The sequence below is a fragment of the Blennius ocellaris genome, assembly GCF_963422515.1.
Source record: "Blennius ocellaris genome assembly, chromosome: 11".
Taxonomy (NCBI): Eukaryota; Metazoa; Chordata; class Actinopteri; order Blenniiformes; family Blenniidae; genus Blennius; species Blennius ocellaris.
In genome coordinates this window covers 10,135,318-10,161,147 of record NC_137660.1, presented here as the reverse complement: position 1 = coordinate 10,161,147, position 25,830 = coordinate 10,135,318, and the positions used below count along the sequence as shown (strand labels likewise).

The 25,830-nt window shown below is 43.3% G+C and overlaps 2 protein-coding genes across 3 annotated transcripts; both read left to right on the top strand.

The window, feature by feature from the left end:
• Positions 1–327: 327 nt before the first annotated feature.
• On the top strand, positions 328–5,879 carry slc35b4 (solute carrier family 35 member B4). Its single transcript, XM_080505600.1, has 10 exons — positions 328–526; positions 1,176–1,289; positions 1,382–1,484; positions 1,571–1,620; positions 1,710–1,791; positions 1,879–1,939; positions 2,470–2,579; positions 3,112–3,187; positions 3,271–3,346; positions 3,460–5,879. Exons 1-10 carry the CDS (start codon positions 450–452, stop codon positions 3,707–3,709), a joined length of 999 nt encoding a protein of 332 aa, XP_080361726.1. The 5' UTR covers positions 328–449; the 3' UTR covers positions 3,710–5,879.
• A 171-nt stretch (positions 5,880–6,050) lies between these two features.
• Positions 6,051–14,699, top strand: LOC308136932 (uncharacterized protein). Of its 2 annotated transcripts, XM_080505484.1 has the most exons (9): positions 6,051–6,235; positions 7,705–9,346; positions 10,985–11,099; positions 11,227–11,407; positions 11,522–11,536; positions 11,989–12,072; positions 12,806–12,876; positions 12,999–13,134; positions 13,240–14,698. In XM_080505484.1, exons 1-9 carry the CDS (start codon positions 6,161–6,163, stop codon positions 13,261–13,263), a joined length of 2,343 nt encoding a protein of 780 aa, XP_080361610.1. In that variant the 5' UTR covers positions 6,051–6,160; the 3' UTR covers positions 13,264–14,698. The 2 variants fall into 2 exon arrangements, with proteins under 2 accessions (XP_080361610.1, XP_080361611.1); XM_080505485.1 differs by lacking the exon at positions 11,522–11,536 and having other exon boundaries at positions 13,240–14,699.
• The last annotated feature ends 11,131 nt before the right edge of the window (positions 14,700–25,830 follow it).

Below are 25,830 nucleotides of genomic sequence, written 5' to 3'. Positions count from 1 at the left end.
TCTATTCTATCGAGAGCTCCGGTACTCAGAATCTCAGTCAGAGTGAGAATCTTGTGTAGATAAAAGTCAGCGCGGAGCCGCGCACCCATGCACGAGCGTGAAAGCGCCTCAAAACTGCGCACAGATTGCATTTTTATATTTTATGCTTGTTTATTTTTTCGCTCACTCGTTGCATTTCAATAGCAACACGCATTTAATGTGTTTTCTTTTGTTAATGTGCAAACTATTTACCATTCCCTATCGTATTTTCCCCGCAACTACATTTCCCACGATGCTTTGCGTCGAGGAAGAGCGCACTCCGGCATTCATACGTGGAGAGAAGTGAAAACCGGAGTTTGGAAGCGGAAAAGAGCCTTCAAAACGCAAAACCGGCAGACATGCGTCTTTCAGGAATCCGCTTCGACAACTGACACGTTTCCCTCGGAGGGGATCGGAGGCTTCGGGTCACGATGGGGACCGCGTTCGCCATTGCCCTGGTCTTCCTGGGATGTTGTAGTAATGTGGTGTCTCTGGAGCTGATGGTCAGGTCAGTGAACAGGCTGGAGCTGTAAATCACTCCACTGTGTTTACATCAGCGTTCCTCGCCTGATAAGAATACGGTCGCAATGTCCACGAGCCCCCAGCAGATTGCATGTTAAGTTCTTTTACTCGGGTAATTTCCGCTTCATTTATCTATTATAATAATGATCCTACAGCATATTGATAGTATCCTTTCACTCTTTGGGGTTTCCCTTCATCGTCGAGTCACTAACTGATCGAGATCTCTGCCACAGGTGTAATCAGACACAGTTTACCTGCGTTAACATTCAGCATCTTCTTAGGAGAACTGAACTTCCTTTCCTCTGCAGGATTCAGTTGCTCATGAGCTGCTCTTTGTCCTCCAAACATAGTGATGCAGGTTTACTGATCTCCCCAAACAATGCAAACTGTGCTTCTATAGAAGCTTTGTCTCAAAGAGTAAGTGAACAATATGTAATAAGTAACTGTAATAGATAACTGCTAAGTAATTGAATAAGATCACTGCAGCATAAAACACAGAAAGCGCTCACTGTAGTTGTTTTCTTATTTTTTTTAGTAACGTTTATTGTTTTAACCCGTATGCGGAACGTACTTTACCTTCAAATCCAGATAATTTCATGTCTGTTTAAGACCTGATCTCCTCTTCTGTACTTCAGAGATTTTCCAGGATGCGGCAACATTGTGACCTTCGCACAGTTTTTATTCATTGCGTTGGAAGGTTTCATCTTCGAGAACAACTTCGGCCGGAAGAAGCCGGCGATCCCGATCAGGTGGGAGGAAAAAAACAAAACAAACTAAAGCTGATGGACGGAGAGTCCCGCTTGAGGACTGACGCTGACACTCAGACCCTTTGTCTCCACAGGAACTATGCCATCATGGTGACCATGTTCTTCACCATCAGCGTGGTCAACAACTACGCCCTGAACTTCAACATCGCCATGCCGCTGCACATGATCTTCAGATCGGTGCGTATCGGTGTCGCCACCGACCGTTGGTCATTGCTCCCGCTTGCTCCCGCCCCCGATTGACTCGCCGTGTTGTTTCTCCCAAGGGGTCGCTCATCGCCAACATGATCCTTGGAATAATCATCCTGAAGAAAAGGTGCGTGTTTCTCCCCCGACTGCTCCACCGGGCCAATCGGAGCGGCCTCACGCCTGCTCCCATTCACGTCCCATGTCCTCCCTCCGCAGGTATTCGCCCAGCAAGTATCTGTCGATAGCTTTAATTTCAGCCGGCATCTTCCTCTGCACCATCATGTCTGCCAGACAAGTGGTGAGTCCTCGGCACAGCGTGGCTCTTGTCATCGGTCACGTCCAGTGAGGAGTCAATCGAACGCCGTTTGTGATTCTCCCCTTGCAGAACGTGGACAGTGACGGATCAGAGGAGCAAGGCTTTTATGCCTTCTTACGCTGGCTTGTAGGTGAGTGGGGGAAAAGAAATGGTAAGAATTAATATTACAGACGGTTTAGAAGTTGTTGGTTGGTATTTTCTTCCATTTTTTTTTTTTCTCCACCATCGAAGGTTCAAACTGAAGTGATGGTCACGGGTGCAGTTTGGCCAGAGAGAATCGTCGCTGTGTCAGAGTGTGACGCAGGCCTTCTTCTATTGAAAACCGAAAATAAATAGTGGCCACAAGTGTTTTTGAGCGTAAGACTTGAGAGTAAGACGTGACATTTTATTTGCCTTATTTCAACTAATACAGTTCAGTCCGACATGGACTTTGAAACCGCCTCTCGCAACAAATGGAGTCTCATGATGGTGAATGAGTGGAACAAACCTCACGCTGTCATTGTAAGCGTGTGTATTTGACATGCTGTGATTCGTCTATTTTATTATTTCACCTTCGTCTCACCTGTGATTTATCTCTCTTTGAGTCCAACATCCCCCTGATGGCGGTCGACATCACAAGCTTGCCCTGCAGCTGATTTCTGTGCGTTTCCCTTCATTTAGGCATCACCATGTTGACGTTCGCCCTGCTGATGTCGGCCAGGATGGGGATTTTCCAGGAGACGCTCTACAAGCAGTACGGGAAATACCCCAAAGAGGCTCTTTTTTATAACGTGAGTGTTTCTTCCCTCATCTGAGCTGTTGTGGGGGTGAGGAGACGCGAGAGTGGATTTTTGTGGCATTGACCTGCCAAGACGCTGAAAATGATCATTCGCTTTGGTTAGAATCGTGCTGATGAGTCTGCACATTCCCCTTTTATAAATAAATGATTAAATTCAAAGCAATGTAAGTCTAATCTGGCAGCCTGTCCATAGTGAGCTGGGCTCCGCTCCACTGCATCGGAACACAAACGTGAAAAGGACTCGCGTCTGAGTGCCTTTTTAATATAGTACTTTTGAAAAGTTCAAATTCCAAAAGACAAAGAAATTTTTTTTAAATAAGTGGACACTCTTTACACCAACAGCAGAAACATTTTGAATCGTTTATGTTGCAGCTTTTAAACTCACCTCAGATGTATCTGGGCTCCATGAGGTCCCTGAATTACATTTTCTTTGTCTCCGTTATGTTTTCATGTAAAACTACACACAATTTTTAAGATTCTGTTTTTTTGTTTTTTTCTTAAACCACCTTCTCATACCTCTGCAGCACTGTTTGCCTCTGCCAGGCTTCCTGATCCTTGGCAAAGATATCTACGACCACTGTGTCCACTTCAGTGAAAGCAGTGAGTCACATCGACCTTTAGTTAGAAACGTGTGCGGTCACGGCATTGACAGTTGTTGTTTTTTAATTTTTTTTCCTCTTCAGCTCCAGTCAAAGTTCCTGTGTTTGAAGTGATGGTACCCGTCATGTGGATCTACCTGCTGGTCAACGTCGTCACACAGTATCCTGTCCAAACAATAGAATATATTCCTTGTGCAAACACCAATCGGGACCCCATGTTTGACTTCAGTTTCCTCCGAGGCTGGTTGCAGAACTTTAACTCCTTCCTTTCAGGTACATTTGTATCCGTGGCGTCTTCATCCTGACGACGGAGTGCGCCTCGCTGACCGTGACGCTGGTGGTGACGCTCCGGAAGTTCCTCAGCCTCATCTTCTCCATCATTTACTTCCAAAATCCTTTCACCGCCTGGCACTGGGTGGGCACGGCCGTGGTCTTCCTGGGCACGCTGCTGTACACTGAGGTGTGGAGCAGCGTGCGAGCCGCTCTGAGGAAACCCAGCGCCAAAGAGAAGAAGGGCGAGTGAGGAGGAGGAGGAGGAGGAGGAGGCGGCGGCGTGGAGAGAATCAGGCCACTGCGACGGGAGAGTTCACGTTGGCCGCCCCCGCAGCAATTTTTATACCGTTCAAGTTCGTCGGGTTTCAAAACTTCAAACCCTCGCCAAGGCCCACGCATCATTTCAAAAGTCGGACGGTTTTAATTTGCTTCATGAAAAGACCAAAACCTGGCGCGGAAAATCTGTGTGCGGACGCTAAAGTAGTTTATTATAAACTCTTTTGTAACGACAGGTGAAGTAGTTTGTTGAATCTCTCTGAACAGTTGAGAGATCATGAGCACCTCATCTAGTTCATTTCTGACGTCTGATCAACCTTTACTTTTTTAATGTAGTGAAAAAAGGATTTCTCAACAGCGGCCATATTCAAACACAGTTGACGTAACGATGTCGCACTACGACGTCGCGTGCGACAAGAAGCACAGCTGAAAGCAACTTCTGAGACAGCTGAAGGAACTCCTCTAAAGAGCGTCTTCTCTGCTGTGAGCTGATCTACTCACTGTGAAATTAATTACTCATCGTCTATAATAAGAAAACTGCCCAGACCAACACTATTTTTTATGCCGACTGCATTATTTGTGTCGTAGCTTCGAGAAAGTGCTGGAAACATTCCACAGAAATGCTGCTATGTGGACCTGACAGCAGCACACAGCTGCTCGTCATTTTAACCTCTTAAGCTGCTCTGTCGAATTGAGATCTGGTGAGCGGAGGCCTTTTAAATCTAATGGGGAGTGTGTGGGAACTTTGTGAAAATGTTGTAATCTTTCTCGAGAAGATCCACTGCACTCATCAAGGGGTTGGACAATACCCACGTAGAGAGTTTCAGCAATGTGTTTGATACATGGGAGCCAAAATGTGCACAAATATCAAACGCTGATGCCTGGTGTAGCTGCATGTCCACTTCAAGCTCTGATACATTGTGTTCAGTTATGGGGCATATTTAAAAAAACGATGTTACGCCTTTCTCTGATCTTCACCCACAAAAACTGTTGCTCTCCTGATGTCTGGCTTCTCGACGACGGCAGATATCGAACATGTCTCGTATGTGTTGTACTGCTGAAATGTGACTGTTAAGAAGCACATGATCAGGTTTATGTGACGTTGTGGATCGTGGGTGTATAAAAGACGAGCATCAACAAGAGGCAACCAGGCTAAACACTTTCATTATTTCACTGCTATCAGTGTTGCTTTTCACTGCTGAAATTATTATTATTTTTTTTTTTTAAACTAAGCACCCATACACTCACTTTTGTCAGGAGAATTCACATCTTTCATGTTCATCTGGATACAATTCACTGAGTTTTTAAACCCTAAGATTCTTCTATCGCACATACCGGAAGATGACTAGATCACTAGATGAAATTTATGCATGACATAAATACTCAAAAAGAGTGGTATACAAAAAGAATGTCTTTACAATGTGTTTAGAGTAGAAACACAACAAAAAAAACCTGTCTTAAATAGTTTAGCATTCACAATGGTTTAGAATTTCTTGAATTCCTGTTTTACTTTTGGTCTTTTCATGATATTTACTGACGACTTGAAAAATAAAAATCATCATGCTCAGTATTTTTTTTTTTTTTTAGCTCATTAACACCAGATGAAAATACATGATGCAATTTGTTTTTGTTTTGTTTTGGGGTTGGTTGTTTGTTTGTTTTTTTGTTTAAGAAGTTTGACTATTTATTTTTTCTTGATGGGAGAGCTGATGTTCATCAGTAGGTTTACATTGTTAACTTCAGGAGTTACTTTAAAGTACTTTAAAGTAGCTCCTGAAGTCAGTTTCAATACAACGGTCATATGTACACTTCATTTACAGGTGGATCTAAAAAAAATAGACTAAAAAGTTCATTGAAATGGTGTATTTCACATTTATTGCACATCCATGTGAGTTATTTTGAATGGGTTTTTTTTCTCTGAGAAATTATTGTCAAATTCTCAAGATCTGTATAATAGAATATTAAATGACAGATATTTGTTTTGTTTTTTTAAACAAAAGCCATAAAAATTACAATCAATTTATTGAGATGCACTTGTATGTTGGTTTATTTTTTGTCATATTGTGCTGGACCAGTGTTTGTCAACAATAAAGCGTCACACTCCATGCTCGCAAAAAGTTAAATAAAAAGGTTATTGAGTCAATTTCACAGAAAATGACTGCTCCTGCCTGGTGTTTCATGTGCGCTACACAACAGTGGCCGGGACACCGTGTTCCTTCACGTGTTTACTGCCTCTCCGCCAATCAGGCGAGGCCTTGTTCAGCTCCGGCCAATCACAGCGGCGGATGCTCTGGGGTGAAGTAGGCGTGGCAACTCGCCGCAGCTGATGCTGGGTTTTCATTGATCTCGGGTCCACGCTGTGGATTAAAGTCGTTTTTTTGTTGTTGTTGTTTTTTTCGGTAAATATCGTGCAGCAGAGCATCCGATGGGGGGAAACAGTCCGAGTCACTTCTCCACGGAGGATGAAGGCGGAGGGGTGACTTTTGTGAAGGGCATCAGGGTGAGTGAAGCCCCCGGCCGGGACACTTTATTATTATTATTATTATTATTATTATTATTATTATTATGGAGGGTCTGTGCTGCACACTCCCTCTGAAACACATCAACACATCCTTCACCCGCCATCCTCTGCTTCTACACCGCATGTAACGTTTCCGTGCACAAAGTTCTGAGTTTCTCTCTGCTGCTGATAAATATAGAAGTGAAGGGCTCAGTTTACTGCAACAGACCGTTTGAAATAAACACACACCTCTGAGAACAAACACTGTCGTGCAGGGGAAAGCATGTGTTGAATAACATTGGCCTTTACTGCAATCGACTTGCTTATGTTTTCCAGAAATATCATCAATCAATCAAGCCTGTGAATCACTAATGCGTTTTAAATCATTATTTAGTATTTGAGTATGACTCAGGCTTGAGTTGTTATTACTGTGTTGTATTAATGTGTCCTTTACTGACCTCTGTCGTGACATTACCAACAGGAGCAACCACACTTTTGACCACACCGATGAGATGTTTTATCATAGCTTACGTCACATTCTGGGAAATTACGTGTGATGTGGTTTATTTATATATACATATATAACCAAAATATCGCAATATGATTGGAAATAAGAAGCTCATTTAAATTAAGATAAATCATAGAGATGGTAAAAAACCATATCCAATGAAGCTCACATGTTTGCTTCACTTTAAATAAAAGTTTTGGAGACTCTACACTCCAATTTCTCTGATTGTAATGTAAATACCACAGTGGTACTAAAAATGACCCTACTCCGGCTAAAATAATACAGATTTAAGTCCCATCTGATCTGGAGCTTGATAGATAAGTGTCATGAAGTTACTTCCGTGAATAAAAGAGATGTGTAATGTTACAAGCCAAAAGTAAATAATAATCTAGTAACTGGTTACAGTGGTGAGCGTCATCTTTCACTAATCGCCACTTGAAAGTTTAAACAACTATACAGAGCACTGATGGCAAAATCTAAATCGTCTGATGAATTACAACAAACAGTAAGATTACTCTATATATTGAATATGCTTCTTTCTAGACAGCAGTTTTAGTGTTTTCTCCCCTATGAAGGATGGCTGCTTTATTGTTTTCATCATTGTTTTACACTTTTTTCCTCAACTATGCTTTAAACATTCGTACGAGTTAAGGAAAGCCGATATTTTGTAACAAGCAGCTTGTTTAACACTCAAGAAAGACTCAAGGAGGTTCATTGCTCTGAAGTCGTCAAAATTCAATGTGGGAATGTCAAAGAAAACTAGGAAAGTCAAGAAGAGACCTTAGAAAATATGTGGAAGCTTTCATTAAAAGAAACAACCATCTCATTGTAACTCGTGATAATTTATGAGCTATATTTTATTCATATGCTTTCTAAAAATACAAATGAGTGATGTTAAAGTGATGCGGTAACTTGTGTCGTAACAAAAACAGTGTTTCTCCATTTCGTCTTCATTCCTCAGCTCTCAGACAAAGTCATCAACCGGATGAAACAGTCCAGGTCTGGAGGTTGTCCCCACTATGCCTCCGAACCGCCGAGACCAGAGGTCACTCCTCTTCCCACTCCTCCTGTGGGGCCGTCGTTACCTCAGGAAGCCTCGCCCACTCCTCCGTCAGTAGAGCCGCCTCCCGTGGTCAGATTCCTCCCTCCTCCTCCTGTGAAGTTTCATTCCCTTCCTCCAGCCTCCGTGGAGCCCGCAGAGCCTCCGCCACCTCCAAAGCCAGAAACTCCACCAATAACGGAGCCCGTTGTCGCCGCTCCACCTCCACCTCCACCCCCCCCGCCGGTCCATGCACCTGTAGAGTCTGAATGTTTCTCTCCTCCCCCTGCGACTGTGGAGCCGATAGTCCTGCCTCCTGTTCAATCTTTACCTCCTGAAGCTTCAATTATAACACCAATAGCAGAGCCAGTCGTTGAACCTGTCGTCTTCCCTCCACCTGCAGAGGCGACACAAGTCCCAACTCCAGTCATTGAACCCATTGCCCTGCCTCCACCTGCAGAGGCGACACAAATCCTAACTCCAGTCATTGAACCTGTCGTCTTCCCTCCACCTGCAGAGGCGACACAAATCCCAACTCCAGTCATTGAACCCATTGTCCTGCCTCCACCTGCAGAGACGACACAAATCCTAACTCCAGTCATTGAACCCATTGTCCTGCCTCCACCCGCAGAGGCGACACAAGTCCCAACTCCAGTCATTGAACCCATTGCCCTGCCTCCACCTGCAGAGACGACACAAATCCTAACTCCAGTCATTGAACCTGTCGTCTTACCTCCACCCACAGAGACGACACAAATCCCAACTCCAGTCATCGAACCCATTGTCCTGCCTCCACCCGCAGAGACGACACAAATCCTAACTCCAGTCATTGAACCCATTGTCCTGCCTCCACCCGCAGAGACGACACAAATCCCAGCTCCAGTCATTGAACAAGTTCTCCTCTCTCCACCTGTGGAGTCCTCTTCTCCACCCGTGGCTCCTCCTGAACCTTCACCTCCCCCCTGTGAACCTCTGACACCGACCCCTCCGGCTCCCGTCGAACCGGCCGCGGTAGCTCCACCCGTTGATCTTCCTGAGCCTGCCGCCTCCTCCTCCCCACCACCAGTTGAACCGGTTCAGCTTCCACTCGCTGTTGAAGCTACTCCAGTCGAGCCCATAGCACCACCCTGCCCCGCCGCTTCGCCTCCAGCTGAAGCCGCCGTCGTGTCTCCACCGCTGGAGGCTGTTCTCACTGAACCCGTTGCCCCCTCTGCTGCAGCTGAAGAGGTCTCCACAGTCTCGACTCCAGTTGTTGACGTGACGCCGCTGTCTGAGCTTCCTCCACCTCCACCTCCACCGGAGCCTGTGGCAGTGCCCCACCTCCCTGCACACGAGCTTATGGTGGACCAGACTCCGCCACCCTGTCAGTGTATGGAGCTGGCTGTTGTGCCCTCTGATGCGCCTGTAGACGTCCCCCTTCCAGAACCACAAGCACCCCTTCCTCCTCCTCCTCCTCCTCCTCCTCCTCCACCTGCTGAGGAGCCGGTTCTAACCCCACCTCTGCCCCCTGTTGTAGAGGATGAACCTCCTGTCATCATCACAGAGCCGCCGCCGCCTGTCGCAGGTGAGACTGATCCATCCTGATAAAGTCATTCTAGGAAACCAGGTACTGTTACTACATGTGATACGTTCAAGTTCAGATCCAATCTGTTGGACAAAGATAACACAAACACATGTGTGTGTGTGTATATATATATATATATATATATATATATATATATATATATATATATATATATATATATATATAAAGATGAGTGGAGTTGATAAGCTCCAGTGAATCATTGTGCTACACTGTAAACTGTATGTGTGTGTTATCTCTCGTCCTGCGGTGTCACATCTGATATCAGCATTTTCAGACTTTACTTGGGGTTTTTTTTTATATATATTTTGGTAAAAACAGCTTCAAACTTTCCAAAGTGAAGTTAGTTATGTAATTACTCCCTCATGTCCCAACTCCATCCACACTCTCATGGATTATCTGTGTCCATAATAAGCCTCGATTATTCAAGGCTGCGTTTGAAGTTATTTCCTCTGGCTGTTCGATAGCTGAAACTCAATCACAAGATTGTCTTCTGGCAAGTTGGAAAAGATTCCAGGTTGGGAGTTGAAGACGAACTGATGGAATGGGATCTGCAAATTCCAAAGTCGGTTTGACCTCATAAAACATGCCGTGCCCCCCCCAAACCCGTTAAACGTCAAGCGGAGTGTCATCCGAGGAAACTTAAATTTAGTCCAGTGTAACTAAATAATTCTGTGTTTGGCACGGGAACTTGCTCATATTACTGAGATAGTCAGACACAGGACAGCAGGACCTTGTGAAATCTAGCCAGGTAACATATTCTCCTTTTAAAAAGTAGAGGCTACATTGAGGAGGGGAAAAAATGGTTGAACACCTGAGTGGAGGCCGAGGAAGCCTGGTTGGTCCTACATTTTAGATTTGTAGGACGTGTAAAAATCATCTGTGATGAATAAATATCCTCTGTGCTCCTTACTTCAGCAACAGACTGATTCAACCCCGCTGCTCCAAGGAACGTTACAGGAAATCGTTCCTACCCACGGCAATAAGACTTTTTAATTCTTCTAGCTCCGTCAGAGCCTCAATCATCACCCACCTGGACTAAATGACATTGATACTTATATTATATCATATATTTCACATTGCATATTGCATGTACATATACATATACATGTGCAAGTACACTATTACTATTGGTATTATTATTATTATTATTATTATTATTATTACTGATATATATATATATATATATATATATATATATATATATATATATATTGTTGTTATTGTTATTTTATTGCTACCATATTGTTATTGTTATATTATTGCTACCATTATTAGTAGTACTATACACGAGTATTATACACTATTTCACACTGTTATTGTCTGTATTATTGTTATTATTATTATATAATGCCTACTTCTAATGGCTCTGCCACTGCACCTTACTATCTATTTATTTATCTTGCGTTTATCTCGTGCTTATTTCTAAGTGCCCATGTTCCGTTCTGTGCTTTACTTTATGTCTTATACCCAGATATTTTTATATTTCTATTTCTTACTTTTATTACTATTCTATTGTATTTTATAATATTCGTATGTACCAGATTGCTGCAACAAGACAATTTCCCTTTGGGGATGAATAAAGTAATTATCTATCTATCTGTCTGTCTTCACACACAGCCGTTCCTGCTCGTCCTGCAGTGGTGGAGGAAGAGCTGAGGCAGAAGATCAGAGAAGAGTTGCACCAGAGTTTGGAGGAAGAGATCAACCAGCGGAGGCTGGAGCTGCAGCGACAGTACGGACGGCAGTCAAAGCTGTGTTGTCGTGTCTCGTCCTCGACGCAAAAAAACCCGCGTCGGCTTTTTTTTTTTTTTAACTCCCTGACTCGTCCCGTTGCTGGGCTGTGGTTTGTTTCCGTACAGGCTGGAGGACGCCAGGCTCCAGGCTCACGCCGAAGCTCAGACCACCGCTCAGGCTCTGGTGGAGGAGCAGGTGAGGAAGACCCTGGAGGCGGAGAAGACGGCGCAGGCGGAGAGGCTGACAGACGCCATCGCGAAGCAGCGGATGCAAACCGACGACCGGAAGCTCATGGTGCAGCTTTACGTAAGCGGGCGAGGCGACGTGCGGTGGCTGAACGATCTCTCTTTTGAAAACGCGAAAAGACGTCTCCTCCCCTCACTGTGCTTCTTTCTCTCTCTTGCCCTGTTGTTGTCTCAGAGGATGGAGCTGAAGGTAAGACGGGAGAAGACTTTCATACCTGCATGTCTCGCTTCCTTCCACTTCCACCCGCCTCTCATTGCACTTTTGAACAGCCGCTGGTCTGATTCGTTTTTAGACGTGAACATGTGGATGTCGAGGTCTTTTCTGCAAGAACACAGAAGTTCATTCTTTTATATTCAGTTTGAATTTAACACATCATCTGGAAAACAAACAAACAAAAAAAACGTGGATATCTTTAATGCAGCAAAGCTTCCTACATTTACAGCTTTTCGACATCTGCTGGCAGCCTTTCTGCACTTGACTTATTTTTCTCCTAAAGTGTGAAATGTCCTTATCAAAGCTCAATTTGTACTAAAAAAAACACACAAAAAACAGTTTCTCTGTTCTTGCAGAGTATACCTCCACCTTCAGCCGATAAAAGCAGGTGGCGTTGAACTCCTGACCACATTGTTGACCTCCCGCAGGCTCATCAGCTGGAGGAGAAGGAGAAGGAGCTGAAGAAACGAGACACGATGTACAAGGAACACGTGGCTAAACTTGAAGCAAAGGTGGGACACTGAGGAAAAGAGCGAGTATTTAAAGTATTCTTAGTGTGCGTCAACACACCTCGGCTTCAGGGGGGAGACTGTGGGACTCTTCATTTACTGTGATAGATAGAAGCTATAAAATATTTCTTTCGTTCGTCGTTTATAAACCCAGAAGTGTTAACCACAGGCAAAAATTCAATTAAACCTTTTCCCTTTGAAAAGAAAAACCAGTGACACTTGTGAATCAGTGGTAAGATATGATACATAGAGTTACACGATCGTCTTCATTCTCCTCTTGTCTTACAATGAAAACTGCTGTTTCGGGTTTCAAACAGATTCTCACCAAGAAGCAAGTTGTTGAAATTATTTGTTTGATTACAAAACGGCTCAGATGTAAAAAAATTTCATTGGACCACTGGAGCTGCTTAGAGTCACTAATTCACCTCAAACACATGTTTTTAGAAACGAGTGCCAGTAGAAGACTTTTCAACACATCCACCTTCGTTCAGTAAGAGAAAGAAAAAAGCCATTTTGTCACGAGGAAAGATTTTTTTGTTGAAGCGACGAAAAGGAAGCAAACATGACGAGTCTGTGGCTTTTAGCAGTTTGTGGCCACTAAGGGGCAGTGAAACAGCACTTGTCCTATTATTCAGCTCCCTTCAGCAGTAAATTCTCAGTGTTTCTTCAGCTGTTGCTGTGATATTTCACTGAGTTTATATGGGATTTTTATTGGTTTTTTTTACCATTGTGACAGCGTGTGGATTTTTACAAAAAGTCTGCCGAGAGCTACCAGAAGGGCAAAGAAGAGACTCACAACCGTTTCGCGTAAGTCAGTGTCCGGTGGGGTTTTGCAACCCTTATGTTATAAGTGTCAATATACAGTGATATTTGTTCTTTTTTTTAAGAACAAAGAAACTTCATTTCTAAAAGTTGCTCTTCTTTTCCAGCCGTTTCAATATCCAGCCTGTGTGTGGAGACTTGCAGAGTCAGATCTTGAAGTGCTACAGGGAGAGCGCGGGAAAGACGCTGTCCTGCTCCGGGATCGCCTCGGCCTACATGCAGTGTGTGGACAACGCCAAGAAAGTAACATGCTTCTCCACGACGTCGTGTCTCTCTTCCCTCTCGAGCGCCTTGCTTCAACTTCTGGTCACTAACCCTAACCCTCATGTGTCTCCTCTCCTCACGCAGGATAAGTTAAGCACTGGGGGCTAAAGTGGACCAAAGTGGATGAAGCCTGATGGATTCACTGCGGCGGCGAAGACGATACCATGGACAGGAAAATCAACAGACATGTTCCAAAAGTCACAGAGGAGCTCAACTCCAGCTTTTTCACATGTTGTAGGCAGCGGTGCCACGCAGCCGCAGAGCGATCTGTTGTTGAGGTTCCTTTGTCACCAGATATTCTAAAACAACAGCGCCTGGGCTTCTCTAAAGGTCGACGGCAATCGGGCAAAGGAGCAGAAGATTTTCTGTGTTTCACAGGTTGCTTTGACAGCAGTGCCAAGTTATTCTAAAGGTCTTTTTGTATGAGATGTACTTTGAGTGACCTGGGATTTCCATCGTTATGTATGTGTGCCTTGAAGTAATCAGAGTGCAGTTTGCATGAAGGAGCGAGTCGGTGAGCGGACGGCTCACCTGCCCCCCCGGGGGAAATAAAATGCATCAAATAAACTTTGTGGGAAATGACCGAGCGCTTTGTTGAAATGTTGCTTGCGTGCGCTTTGTGCCCTGAGCGAAGTTGGACTTCACAGTTTAGTAAAAGTGTGATGTGTTGTAATATTTAATCTTACTTCTGAATACAGGTTGGTTTAAAATAGGGATGAAAATGAGGTGCGTCAGCAGAGCGGCTCCTGCTGGTCTCACAGTCACACCTTACTGTCAAATGCATTGTTTCCCAAACTCATTATTATAGGTGTGGAAACAGAACTGTTGGGGTTTTCTATATATATATATTAGATGTGAAACATTGCAAATGTGAGGCAATGCTTTCATAAGTTAACACAAAACCTGCAGCAGGAAAAGCAACGGTACAAGTACATGAGAGTCACGGTTGCCATAGCGACGCAATATTACGCAGCAATAATCCAACAGAAAATGGCATTTCGGGTTTCTCTCAATCACTCATGTTCAATGTAAAGTAAACAACTGCCGGTTGAATTGAAGAAACAAAGGTGGGCAGAAGCTGAGAGAGTTTGAAGATATGAAATGTCTCAATCAATCCTTAGGGTTTTTTTTACAGCCGTGTAACTTTTTTTTTTTTTTAAAGAACTGCCCACATTCTGATATGCTTAAATAATAGCTGTTTTCCCTTGCTGCTGAGATCCTTCTTTACAACGAGACGTTTCTCTCCTCGGAGATTTTCAACAGGCTCATCCTTCTGCTAATCTCCAGGACAACAGTGGAGGTTTTGCAGGAAGCATCAAGATTTCTCTAAAGGCCACAGTCCTGAATGTTCTCTCTCTCCCCCTGCTTCGGCACACCTCAGTCCAATTATGATTTTACCTTCGAGCTTATTTTAAAAAAAAAGCCCGATATTGATCCCCTCTTATTGCATTCAGGTGTGTTACGGTTGAGAGCTAAAACATGCAGGACGATTGCCCACGAGGCCCGGAGTGGAGTTCACCCGCTCTAAATGATCACAAAATACCTCACACCCCTCCACAATAAAGCCCACTGCAGCGTATATTGTGTTCAAAGCAGCAGCTTGTCATTTTACATGTGTGACTTGTGGCTCCGTCGAGGGGCAGCGTTTCTGTGTACCGACGATATTAGGAAAAAATAAACCATAAACTACCGAGTGCCATAATGTACTGCATCTGAGATTAATCGTGGTTTTGCTGGCTGAAGGCCGCCGATTCAGGAATCGGCGACCTCACCTGAACTGAATGTTCAATGTGTGGGTTCAGATGTACGTTGTGCGGCTACATTTAGAAGGAAGGCTCCGAGCTTACGCAACCGTGTCCTTTCTTCAGTCGTGCTATAGTGATTGTTACCAAGGACAGATCTCAAGCCTGCAGACCTCACAGTTAGGATTGTTACATAACTGCATGAGTTGTTTTTTTGTTTTTTTATGTGTTTTCTCCTGTCGCCTTGCTCACCAGACCCAAGGGTAAGTAGGATGTCTGTTGGTACAATACTGAAACTATCCCACCGGGCAAAGATCGTGTCCATGGCAGGTGCAATAAACACCCATGTGATGCATAGCAACTATACATCTGAGTCTTTCTCTGCTTGCCTGCCGGGCCAATTTCATATGTTGCAGTTTTTTCATGAAAGCACGTGGAGATCGGAGAGAATGTGTCTGAAACTCCCCTTTGTCTGTGCTCCTACAGACACCCAACAGTCATGTAGTCTGTCATTACTCAGAGATTCTGGTCCTTCACGCTCTCGATATCCACCTTCCCACCATTCCAGTCAATTCATACTCTCCATCACTGAAATCAGTTGTCAAAACAACTTTGTTAAACTCATATGAGGGATGTTTGCATGTTGTACTTGTGTGCTTGCTGAGGACTTCCTCCAAGTGGCCAGACAACAAGCATCTGAGATGAATTGGCGTCACCAGTTACTACCGTTAATACAGAGAAGAGACTATACTGCCACACATTAGTGGTAGACAGTCTTGTTTAAAAGTGAGCACATCCCTGATTGGAGTCTGACCTTAAGAACATTTCTGTGTGGAGTTTGTATGTTCTCCTTCTCCCAAGGCATATGGAGGTTTTTTCTTTTCTTTTTTCACAGGGTACGCCAGTTTCCTCTATTATAATCCAAAACACACATTTGGGATGAATTGACCACACAAAGAAAACACCTTGACTGAATAAGAAGGCTATGGTGGGAAAGGCTGCCACATAGTTGAGAGAAAATCAGAATGATAAAAATACTGAGAAGCAACATATTGTCCCGCCATTATTGTGTTTATGAGAAATGCTTAAAGATGTTTGTGTGAAAACTAAACAACCTTGGCTTTCCCTCCCACAAATATCTCTTCATCTGCTTGGAATCTTACTACCTGTGATTTTCCCCCCCCACTATTCTACTGTTTTCTAAAAGTCAAAAACACCTCAGTCTGTGAAGCAGATGTGGCTCAGTCAGCACAAAGACTGGAAACAGGTGTGAAAACATGTGTGTGAAATGTACAGAGAGGGTCAGGTCGCCGTTTGGGGGATTTCCCAACATTGCTGCTTGTGAGTGGCGCCATCACGGAAATGTTCACAACTGAAAATTAGGAAACCTGTTATTATCAGTTGTTTGTATACTTGAAACCTGTTATATTTCATGTGGCTACCTTCTGGTTTGTGGTGAAATCTGGCGGTAGTCTTATGAAAGTGGATCGAGCAGAGTTTCTGACTGACAGATTATTCAAGCAGGTTTTAAAACAAATGTGTGAAATTGTTCTTTCTTTCTTTTTTTTTTTTTAAATACCTGATCAGAGATTTATATCAGCCTTTCTCAATTGCTGGTCTACAATCCTTCAGCGATTGCACAGTAGCACCCAGATGCCTCTGCAGCTGTCCTGACCGGGCGCCTAAATTAATGTAACTATGAAGGAAATCATCCACACCTTTAACTCATTCTGTGTGCCTAAAAGATATTCTGCACTTTGTAAAGATAGACAAAATAAGGTATGTGATGAAAGGCTCAACTGCCAGATTCTAAAAAAAACCCAGAGTCCCTTCTTTGGTTTCATTAAGAAAAATGTCCCAGTTGGAGGATGTGAGGTTTGGTTTGTACAGAGGACACTGACTTCCCTTAAAACTATATGCATGTAGCCTATTTCACAATTATTATCATTGTTTGTTTGTTTTTAACGTGCATATGTCAAGCATCCCAAATAATCCAACTGTTCTTTTGACATCCTCTTTTGCAATTATTGTGTGTGTGTGTGTGTGTGTGTGTGTGTGTGTGTGTGTGTGTGTGTGTGTGTGTGTGTGTGTGTGTGTGTGTGTGTGTGTGCGTGTGTGTGTGTGTGTGTGTGTGTGTGTTGGGAGGGTCACATGAACACTCAATGAAGGCTATTATTCACTCTCTACTGAAGCGAGTCATTGTACCGCTGGATTGTTTGGTTTTCGTTGTTTCGTTGTTTAAAAAATAAATAAAAATTGAAATTGAAACTGAAAGTATTGAAATTGAATTTGAAAGTATTGAAATTGAAATTGAAAGTACTGAAACTGAAATTGAAATTGAAAGTATTGAAATTGAAATTGAAAGTACTGAAACTGAAATTGAAAGTACTGAAATTGAAAGTATTGAAATTGAAATTGAAAGTACTGAAGCTGAAATTGAAATTGAAAGTACTGAAGCTGAAATTGAAGTTGAAATTGAAAGTACTGAAATTGAAAGTATTGAAATTGAAATTGAAAGTATTGAAACTGAAATTGAAATTGAAAGTATTGAAATTTAATTTTCAATTGTATTTCAATTATATTGAATTTGATGGAAGTGTCATGAAAATTAATTAGAATCCAGAAAGCCACTGATTTCATAATGGACGTCTTAATTCACCGGGAGAAGAGTTGACTTTTTATTGTCTGTTCCTCACTCCATCCCATTACAAGGAAAATACTGGAAAATCCAGCATTCATACAGCAAAATGTGGGCCTTGGACGCCCTCCAAGGACCCCTGATTTAATTAAAATGTTGAGTATTATATTGCAAGTACATTCCAGGGTCTTCCTGGATATTGTTATACAGATACATCGGGTGCACATACAACTCGGGTTGTTTATTCAGTTCGGCAAACTTCATCTGCATTCACCCTGTGTCTGTAAGAAGGGATTTGAAGTTACACAGTCAGAGAGAGAAGGAGAAGGAGAGGAGCGGGGTGAATGAATGAGTGAGGAGAGCAGGGATATATGTTCCGTTTACAGCAGGACTGTCTAGATAATGCCAGGATGAAATGAAATGAAAGAGAGGACGGTTTGTTTTAAAGGCAGAGTAAGTAATAGCAGGTGCACAGAGTCTGAATGTGGATGCTGCATTCGAGGCGGCTGGATCAGAGTGTGGATGCTGCGTAAGGAGGAGGAGGAGGAGGAGGAGGAGAAGGAGGAGGAGGAGGAGGAGGAGGGTGAGATCGGGGCGAGAAGCCGACATGAGTCAGCGCGCACAGCCACTTCCTCTGGCGTCCTCAAGATGGACAGATGAAAGGAGGAGCGGGAGCGACTCATGGTGCGGTCAGCTGACTCACCGTATAGGAACGGATTCTGGGAAAGGGAGCACGTGCTCAGCCACGGGGGCAGGCCCAGTGTGTGTGTGTGTGTGTGTGTGTGTGTGTGTGTGTGTGTGTGTGTGTGTGTGTGTGTGTGTGTGTCTGTGTGTGTGTGTGTCTGTGTGTGTGTGTGTGCCTTTGGTCTCTGACACAGGCACAATTATTCCATTTCCCGTCACAGCGGAGGAATGCGGAGTGAGATTCCTGCTGGGTGAGTCGTGCCCTCTCACCTGCCACCTCCATACGGATACTATTTCGTCCTTCCCTTTCCCCCCTCGGCCGGGGAATTTCCCCCCCGTTTGAGTGGCGGCCGTCGACACATGGAGGAGGTTACAGAGCTCCGTGTGTTTCAGCTGCAGTGTACTATTACCGACCGATACTTCGAGCTGTGGTTCGTTGAGCAATGTCGTGGTCCTGCTTTTCGGTTATCCACCAATGGTTATTTCTAATCGAGGTCAGGGGTCAAATCCAAGTACAAGAAATGGGGACAAAACAGTGCCGACTTTTCTTCGTTAATCTCCCCCCAGTTCAATTTGTTAAATCCAGTAAACTTTTAAATGTTCCACTTCATATTAGTGCAAGGGAATACAATTCTGAAAAATGGTCACGTTTATCATGTCATCGTTATTGTATAATCACTGTGCAAGATCATTTTTCAGGCTGGATTGGACCCCGTCACCAAATATTTTACTGCGCTGGTGTAAATTAAATCTCAATGTATCCAACTAGTGTGATCTCGATGCTTTAAAAAAGACACATTTACAAGACGACTACGTTAAACACCTTTTATTTCTCAGTTCTTCACAACCTTGAGTCGGGATTTTTTTTTTGATACGACTTGGTTTTTCTTGCTAAGAGCAAGAGTTTGTTCACGTAAAAACCTGCGGCTGAACTGAACAGTATGTGCAAAGTCACTGTTTCTGCTGGTGGAACCCCACATTTTGAAGCAGTCAAGTTACAGATAATTTGAAGTTGATATAACACATTTTTGTTTTGTTTTTTATGTCGCATGGATGAAATGAATCTAAAGGTTTGTGTACATGCGGTGTGTAAACAGGCTAATTGTTTGTTAGTGTGGGTGAAACCAAGACTGCTTCGTCATGCTGCCTTGTGTAGTATTTATGTGTTTGCATGTGTGTAAGTGAGTGAGTGAGTGAGTGAGTAAGCTCGGGCAGCAGCTAATGTGAATTTGATATCCTCTGTGGGTATTTATGCAGCAGGGGCATGTTTGTAAGGCTTAAAAAAACAACAACATTTCTATCTTCAGTCAGCGTGTTTACCTCCTCTATAAGCGTGCTGTAAATATAAATACAAGAATACAGCCGTCTATCTGTGTGTGTGTCTGTGTGTGTCTGTGTGTGCGTGTGTGCGTGCGTGTGTGTTCGCGTGTGTGTGTGTGTGTGTGTGTGTTGACTCAGAGTTCCTATAATGACTCTGGTGAAGCGGTGGATGAACAGCTCACAGTGACTGTAAAGAGCAGAGAGAAAGAGGGAGGGCAAGGAGGGAGGTAGGGCTGAGCTCTCAGTGGCATCTCCATCTCATAACTCCTCTGTCGCTCGCTGTATCCACACACACACACACACTCACACACACACACACACACACACACAGACTCACACACACATGCACACGACAAATAGAGAAAAAGAAGAGGACCCTGACTGCTCCAGCGCCTGCAGCAGAGGATGGTACAGGACACTTTAATGGCAGCAGGAATCGCGTCTGGCTTTCAGGCGGAGTGTGAAACTGTCTCCGGGGAGAAACGACGTTGCCGTGTGGTAGGTGATGGACCGTTCTGCAACAGGTTTGTGCTTCTGCCTCTTTCGGTAATCCTTCAGTCGTACAGTGTTTTTCCCTCCCCGGTGTTCTTCACAACATGTTGTTTCAGTGCTGCTTCGCCTGACGTCATGAAAATCTGACAGAGCAGTTTCACTTTCTTTCTTTTTTTTTTAACCGGTTTGGGACCTGTGGACATGCTGACTGACTGACTGACTGACTTGTTAAAGCTGTGTAGATATTTATGTTTGTGACCGTTGTGAATTAACTCAGATTTACAGTAAACAATATGAATTCCTGTGTGTTGGCGAGCCAAGACAAGGTATCATCAGCCTTTTAACAGGAAAATGATTTTCCTCCACCTGCTCAGAATGACTCTCTGAACTGAGATCAGCACAGTGTCTTGCTTGTCGTATAGAAATACCCCGCGCTGCAATACGGTGACGCTGCTCCCTTCATTTACTCTGAATTACTCTGGTTGTATAAGTAGTTGTTTCTCAGGCTCTTCCAGCTGAATGCCAGGTGACCACACCTGGATCCTGTCCTACATCAGTGCAGGTATATATAGCTGCAGAACGCCCTCCGCGCAGACCTCATTCTGTCATTTAAATCCTCCGCCTGATGAAGTCTTTCTTTCTCTGCACCGTCACTGAACTCAGGCGGGGCAAGAAAAGGTCCAGACAAATTAACAGCAGACTGGAATAATCTCTCGAATCCCTCCGCTACTCGTCCTCCATCATCAAGCGCAGTCGCTTGTTTCAATATCACAACAACAGCTTGTCGCTTTCAACTTTGCATTCAGCCTCTCATACATAACCATCACACATCCCGAGGCTCATTTGTATGTGTTTTTAAACAACGGATCACTGTTGTTTGTGTTTCAGAAAGCCCAGGAAGTGTTTTCGTGACTCATCTGTCACAGGGCGGACTGTTTTAAGAGCAGGATACAGAGCTGTTGTTTGCTCATGTGATTCACACCTCAGTCTCGGTGCTTAGATCACACACTGTGACAGGACACGACGCTGGATTGACTAACAGTCCAGTGACGTGATGTCAGCGGTCAGTTTTTTCCCCGCACGACTTCCCAAAGCTTCAACCATCACATTTGGCAACTTGTACACACCCCTGTGTGTTCTTCTAAACTAATGATCTGGAGTAAATAGAAGAAAACAGGAAAAACAGGTCGCTTTCATTGTAGGGATTTTCGTAATATCTCTTATAGCAGGATGAAGACCACACCATGTTTGGCTCTCTTACTCAAAGAAACTGTCTACTATACCCAGTTAGTGTTCCTGACTGATGCCTTCCATGTCAAACTATGAGGAGAAATGTGACAAACTGTGCTGGAACATCAGCAAGTCCACTGCCAGTGACAGTAAGTATTTACAACCACACACTCAATGGTTATTATTATAACCATTATACATGATTTTATACAGTATCTGTCCTGTAATATGCTGTTTTTCTACAGACTAGAAAGTCTTCGGGCTGTCAAAATATCCCTCAACAACACCTTTGCTTTAAAACCTTCAATTTACACATATTTTAGTGGATGCCCTATGAAAGGTTAAGAGTGTGTGATTCCAAAGAGATTGACTTTTCTGATAATTCTCCCTCTTCCCAGAATTAATCTCCACACCCTTGTGAACCATGTTCCACTTAATTTCAGCCACCAGCCAGTTTCCTCCAAGCCTGGAAACATTGAACGAGTCAGGATTGTTTACAAGGGACTGGAACCTGGAACCAACACTGAAACTACAATATGATAACAGTCATTTCACGTTTTTTTTCTGTACTTCTCCTGCCTGCTTGTTCCATTTTAGTGTCGAGCCGACCCAAGCACATCCAAACTGATTAGGTGTTATCTTTTCATGCCATTACCAGGAAAATGAGGCGGGAAAAAAATGTCCCGGAATTTTTTTTTTTTTTTTTTTTCCTGAATTAAATGTTTTATTATGGGGGAAAGTTTTAATAGTTGTCTTAATCATGCTACTGTGACTGAATGTCACATGAGTAGAGACATTTTTGGTAACACCATTTCAAATGTGACTTCCCATCATTTCCACTGTAACATCCCAGAACCTATGGTGTAAGTTCCTCATCTAAATCTGCATATGGAACATATTTAACACAAAACTAAACTTGCCACTTCATCGCCTCGTGCTGACTTCGGTTAACTCTGAAGCTAAATTAAGTGAGTGTGTTCTACATATGGATAAACTTGATCTATTTGACTTGAACACACACACTGATGTATTTACTCATTATGACCAAACTTTACACTTCAGATGACGCAATTTAAAAAAAGTGAATTACACCCCAGCTAATCGTTAAATGACCTGTAGATGCTTGAGTGTCCATTTTTACTGACTGACCTGATAGGCCTTGAATTCTTATGTAAAGACAAAATAATCTTTGAAAATATCAAGTTTAGCTGTAATAAACAGATTGTTGTTTTCATTTGGTTTGGTTCTCACATTAACTCATAGGCTGTATATGAAGATTGGCAAGCAGCCATGGATCATGACTTTACATGTGGGTTTTATTTTATTTCAAAAAAAATTAAGATAGGAAACATTCAACATTCTCTTTGACCATTGCAACGATTATACCTTTTTTGGTTTTTAAATCTCCTACTGTATAGTTTCCTGTTGGCATTGTCAGTCGGTTTGCATGACTTCTATCTGTGTCTGACTCATATTACTCACATCTGGTGAATTTCAAATTGATCTGACTCATCTGGAACCGTTCAGGGAACCTAAAGGTTAGAGCACGGGTGGCTCTCGCTGGGGTACCAGTCCACCGTCTTCATGTCTCCTCCCTCCTCCCTCTTGTCTGCCCCACAAGCCTACGATTGCACATGGTCATGTGGCTATACATTGCGCTATCGGTGATAATTGCTCTAGCTTGCCCTGCACGTGAACTCACTTGAACGTGGAGAATAGCTTTCACTCTGATGACAACTTGACATTGCCACAGGGGACAGACCCATCCTGGGGAGGAGCTTCCGGAGACAAACTCACATCCTGCCTGTCCTGCATGGAGCTGAGACGTCTGCTCCTCCTGGCCCAATAAGAACAGACTGACTCATTTTGTCTGTCAATTCAAATCTGACGACACCGGGGGCCATAATATGAGACAAAGGAAAGACTAAGTGATGATTCAGACAAGGGGAGTAGAATTAAGCTTTTTATTCCTTCACTCAACCACGGATTTTCAAAAGATGTGGTATGATTGCACAGAGACTGGTATTTTTCCTAAATTGAAAACAAGCGTTTCCTATTATCCTGCTTGCTGATGTTTTCAGCGAGGTTTGGCCGGTGTACGTGTTGGGGACGGAAAGGCGAAGGAGATTTGCTGAACTGTGGGTCACATGACAAAAATCTTACCTCTTTCAGCTCCTGTGCAAATGAAGCCATCTGGGAAGAGGTATGACTCACAGCTACTGTGGTGGAAACAGTATTATTAGACCTGTTAGACCTGCCTGAGACCTCTGAGGTGCTCTTACATGTTTTATCCAGGTTGTTCTCTTTGATGGTTCGGATATACTGAACATACCGATACCTGCTGGATGATTTTAAGTGTTTAAAAACAGATTAAAACAGAGTATTTATAGATCACCAGCAAGGTAATTACACTGTTCATCTGTCTTTATTGATAGTTTTTCTTTAATTTGTACTATTTAATATGTGGTTATTCGACAAACACATCCACATACAAACTGTAAAGCAAATTGGAATTAAGAAATATGTCAGAAAATATGCATCAAAATGCACATATATGCCTTTTAATGGTTCAATAGAGGAATAACATGAAGCAAGGGGTTTATTTTGAGAAATAATCAAACGCATGGATTCCCAAAAAAAATCTAATATATGTTCATTTTGATTTGAAAAGTTCCATTTTCAGATGAGTTCCAGTCTATTTCCAGTAGAAACCTGATTGAGGTTTGGTCATTTTCGGTGTGACCCCGGCGCGAGGTGAACGCAGGGGCCCCTGGGAATTCCCTCCAAGTTTCCCGCTGGAAGCCTTTCCAGAAACATCCCTTTGAACTTCTCAAAGTTCACTATTAAATTTCTTGCGCCACTGGGAGGCTGGTTTGGCTCCAGCTCGCTGTGTAACCGCACCCTCTGCTGTCGGCGGCGAGAACGGGCCCACCGAGCGGCGAGGGGCCAGCGGGACTCACAAGGCCGACTCCTACTTCAAAGCAGAAGCAACGTTCTGTCGACGTGAGAATACGCTCATCGCCGTGACGCAGTCTCAAGATCTCCTTTTTTCCTAAATGCAGCACGTGTCCCACAGTAGGTCTTCCGAGAACTGCACTCAGAGGCTGATTTCATGTGGTGACGTAGATGTTTTGTGCTCAGTCTCTAGCACCATGTGAAATCAGTGCTCTGGGTGGTGGACTGTCGACATGTGCAGACTCTGTACATGAACTAACCTGAAATGTGAGGCCTATAAGTGGGTCATGTTTGTATAAGTCTCTGCATACTCCGCTGCTTCAGGTCTCTAACTGCTCACAGCTGCTGCCCTGCTTCTTGTTATTGCCTTTGGTTTTTATTCCCTTCACTGTGCTTCCACTTCTATAAGTCTTGTGTGTGGATCTCTCTGTATTCATACATATTCTGCCCCCATGAGCCACAAGGTCAGACCGTCACATATTTTTCTCAAGAGAGTTTATTACTGTATTGTTGAAAATGGCCAGACTGATGAGGATTCAGTCGTGTGCCAATGAGCCATTAAAATGCATTTATGAAATGATTGTGAGTGCCTGTCACAGCGCCGATGAACTTTTACATGAATAAAAAATGTTCATCAAGCTTTGTCCACATCGCCTATCTTTTCTGTCACTGGGTTGATAGTATTATCTCTTCAGGTTTAAAGTACATGTAATACTTCTTGGAAAGGCTCCATATCATATCAGTTTGAAGTACTGGACAACTTTTGTTTTTAATCTTTTTATAGAAAACCAACATTATGTAAGGTAAGAATGGCAAAATGAGGAAGGAACTGCAAGGTGAGTTGGAGCTTCAGTATTTAAACTGTGGGAGGATGAGCTCCTCTTCACAGAGCATGTGCCTGTTAAATCTTGCTAATCATATGCTTTGTTGCACACCAAGTATTAATTTTGTCTTAAATATTTTTCACATTATAAGATATTATTGTTGCAATTACTACTCTTACAGTTTTGCATCAAGGCTAATTGTATACAGAAGAAAACCATTTAGCTCAAACTTATGTGTAAATATATATGATCAAAAATCCAATGGAGAAAAATAATCAAACTGGAAAAAAACAACATTCCCCTGACCTGAGGTTTACCCTCCTAAGCTCTGTGTTGTAAATCACCCCTATGGGCAGTTTGATGATGGTATCCAGCTTGTTGAGAGAAAATGAATTGGCACATCCTGATGTTCAGCATCGTTTCTATAAATCGTTCACGCCTTGATTTGTACTTTGGAACTGTAAGTGAGTGCCCCCCCACCCAACAGGAGCTGCTGCAGATGCCCTCTTCACCCCGACGTCATAAAGACACGGTGTCAGGCAGCATAGATCACGATGGTGGCAGGTATGTTGATTAAAGCAGACCCATGAGCCGATGAAGGACAGAGCTGGAGGCTGGAGGATCTCATCACGTCCTGTTTGATCCACGTTCAGATTGGCCTTTATGGGCGGGTCTGACATGTCAGGAGTGTGACTTTAAAATATCATCTTGACGCTTGCATACAGATTAAAAAATAAATGAAAAAAAGGATTTGTTGTATGCCATTTCAGAATATACCATTTTATTAAAA